Source organism: Ceratina calcarata, unplaced genomic scaffold (assembly GCF_001652005.2).
Source record: "Ceratina calcarata isolate Rehan_Ccalc_2016 unplaced genomic scaffold, ASM165200v1 scaffold379.2, whole genome shotgun sequence".
In the NCBI taxonomy this organism is placed as follows: domain Eukaryota; kingdom Metazoa; phylum Arthropoda; class Insecta; order Hymenoptera; family Apidae; genus Ceratina; species Ceratina calcarata.
This window is the reverse complement of record NW_017161115.1, coordinates 646850-650040: the sequence shown is the minus strand read 5'-3', so window position 1 is coordinate 650040 and position 3191 is coordinate 646850. Positions and strand designations below refer to the sequence as shown.

General features: G+C 40.1%; 1 protein-coding gene across 6 annotated transcripts in view; it reads left to right on the top strand.

Annotated features, from left to right (window-relative positions):
* LOC108625896 (glutamate receptor ionotropic, kainate 2) overlaps positions 1-3191 on the top strand; it is a 107117-nt gene that overhangs the window by 33863 nt on the left and 70063 nt on the right. For all 6 annotated transcript variants that reach the window (XM_026814340.1, XM_026814337.1, XM_018026226.2 and 3 more), the window contains exon 3: positions 1107-1268. In XM_026814340.1, the coding sequence (XP_026670141.1) occupies positions 1107-1268 (162 nt within the window). The remainder of the gene's footprint in view (positions 1-1106; positions 1269-3191) is intronic.

The window sequence follows — 3191 nt, the reverse complement described above, 5'->3', positions numbered from 1 at the left end:
CCTAAATACTATTCCCGATTACATTCACTTTTATGAGACACACATATTGGAATAATATCATCTCTACAATTTCTAATCTCTCGATGTATGAGATGAAACTGAAATTAACCCATTCGCTGCCAAGGACGAGTATACTCGTCTTTGGCAGGGTGTCACGCATTGCCAGGACGAGTATACTCGTCCTGCTTTAAATATATTATAACATGCAGGCTCTTTTGAAGGCCCATTGCCAACGACGAGTATACTCGTCTTTGGTTTTCTGCTTCTAAATGATTATGTATGATAATATATGTGCTCTTACCAAGAAATAACAGGGTTTTGGTAAACAATAGCACTCAAAATATAAATGGCAATAGGAATGACTTCATATAATTTAGGCTTGGCAGCGAATGGGTTAATATAATAATTGTCTTTATTTTAAATCTTGCTGATAAACAGTTTCATTTTCAATTCGATCAATAATGATAAGTATAAAAGTAAAATCAAAATGAAAGTGAATATAATAGAGAACGTTTAGGGAATCGAAGCTTGAGAAACAAAACAAGGTTTCACATGCGCCAATCTAATATGGACACAGTCCTTGACATGGTCCTATCTGTGGCCTCGCACAGTTTGGCAGCATCGATCAGCAATTAGTAAACGAGCTTACCCTTGCTCTCGACTTGAACTCGAAGAATACGTTATCCCGATGGATCCTCAGAATGCAAATCAGTTGTGATGCAGCAGAAGTTGTTCATTCTATGCGTTATGAAAAACTGAAGACTGTTCCACGATCTTCCTCTATGAAACGGGACTGTGTTTTAATATTCACAATAAGTGTTATTAACGATGCTGCAATATTGATCAATGATAGTTCCGTTCCGGAATGCGATTAATAAGACACTTGCAAGGTTGTTTTACGCGTCGCTGATAGAACTTGTGAGTGGGCACTTGTCCTTCGTCCGGAAAGAATAGCGGGGTCAGCAGTTTTTAAGTATACCGGCGTGAAAGGGTGCATTTTGATGGGCGAATTCCGCCACCGTCGCGAAAAACGATATTTAACAAACCACTCACTCCGCTCCACCTACTACTTCGTCTGACCTGTTCCGTTGGTTGATTAATTTCAGGTGCTATATTCACTCATGACCAAAAGAATAGCAGTACGGAGCTGGCCTTCAAGTATGCCGTGTACAAGATCAACAAGGACAAGCTCATTCTGCCGGAAACGACGCTGGAGTACGATATACAGTACGTGCCAAAAGATGACTCCTTCCACGCGTCGAAGAAGGGTGAGTAATCACAATTGAAAGACACACTTTTCACAGTTGAGTTCGCATGAATTCCGAAATCATTTCACACAATATTCCGTGAAACGTGACGAGGAATTCGTGAAGGTCGGTAGATATAGAAGAATATTAAAAACGATGAGAAAACTGTTCTGGGACGTCGAACGAGCCTCGAGGCATCTTAAAGAAAATTTATCTCGACGTTATATAAACGGGGTAGGAATAATATAGTTGCCTCGCGTTGTCGTTATTACACTATCGTGCACATTATCTACTCTCTATCGCCTGTCAAATATTCGTGATTACTAATATAATCCAACTAGCAATATTCTCTGTCAATTTATAGTCATATATTCTCCTGGCTGTGGGAGAGATTACGTTTTTATTTAACACGTTCCGTGCCAAGCCATTTTTGCCTGACTTGTCGTTCAGGCCATTTGATATTTTGGCTAAAGATCGATATATTATCATTAAATGTAATTATTAATTATTGTATACATAACAATTAAATATAAACTTATGTGTTTTGTTCTTTACTGCATCTTGTATAATGCTTCATTTTTTAGGTAGAAATATAGTTTACAGAATTATATTTGTATTAAAATATATGTTTTCAGCGCATTAAATAAATATGACTGCGTGTACCACCGGGGGTACACGTGGCCTGACGATCAAGTTTACCGTGTACCACCGGTGGTACACGTGGCACGGAATGTGTTAAAGAACACTAAATTACACGTAAATGATATTAAATGAAGAGAAATCGAAATAGAGCACCGCTGTGAAAAAATTATGAGACACGCGGAGCAGTATATCGAATAAAGTAACGCGACGTGAGGTCGTATGTATCTTATGTCTTCCTGTTGTTGTTGTTGTATGCGTAGAGTGCTTTACGACGTCGTCAGGTCTGCATCAGCTATGTCTCCACTGGTTTACTCGCCTTGACGCGCTATAACGATACGTCAGAGAGGCAGGTTCTTTTAAAAAATTCAAGCAATTTTTTTCACTACTTTTTTGCCAGTCGAATCGACCCATCAGATTAGAGACTCACGATGAAGTGTCAGTATATTTGCCGAGTAATCCGTCAGCTGTACTGTTTTCATTGGTCTACATGTCGTGAACGTATTCCCCGTGGAAAATCAGATCAGTGGATTTACTCTTTTTCTTTGCACCTACTAGACTAACAGATCGTCGCACACACGGCACAGTGGACGAGCGATTCAGAGCATCCGGATCGATGTATGTATGCATACGTTGCTCTGTCCACTCGCGACTCGATTCCACTCGAACTCCCCAGTCGAATTCTACGATTTTCCTCTATATTTCAAAAGTGCACTCGCGTCAGCTACTGCCCGACGATTTCTTTCGCAATGAAACAAAAAAATCAATCGTGAGATTCACGAGAATTATTGTAATAGGGACAAACTGTTAGCTGCACGAGAGAACAGCCAGAATTAAAAATAGCCGACGAAGCGCTCCGACCGTTCTTTACTCAGTCTGATCTACGATTATCCTCGGCAAGGGTGCTTGGTTCCGTGGCTGCAATCCAAAGAACTTCCGATTTTGGCTACAACCTCGCGACCGTGACTTTTCGTTCAGAATAAAACGTCGTCGATGACTCTTACCTCGCAGTCGTATTCACATTCTATTGTAACAGGAATTCAAATCATTCCGGTCTGTTCCCTCAATTTGCAAACGTGCAGGGTAAAGCAGAATTCGTCCGTCGTGCGAAAAACAGAATTGTGTAAAAAATTATTAAGGCAACGTTTGACTTTTTATTTGTTCGATTGATGCTATAATAAATTCCTCATATTAACCAGTTAACTGTGTCGATCATTTTGCAAAGTGCGCTCCAGTGTGTGTCGCGATAATCAAGCGATGACGGATATAGTCGTCAAACACAGAGTAAGTGGCGCTGTTGAAATA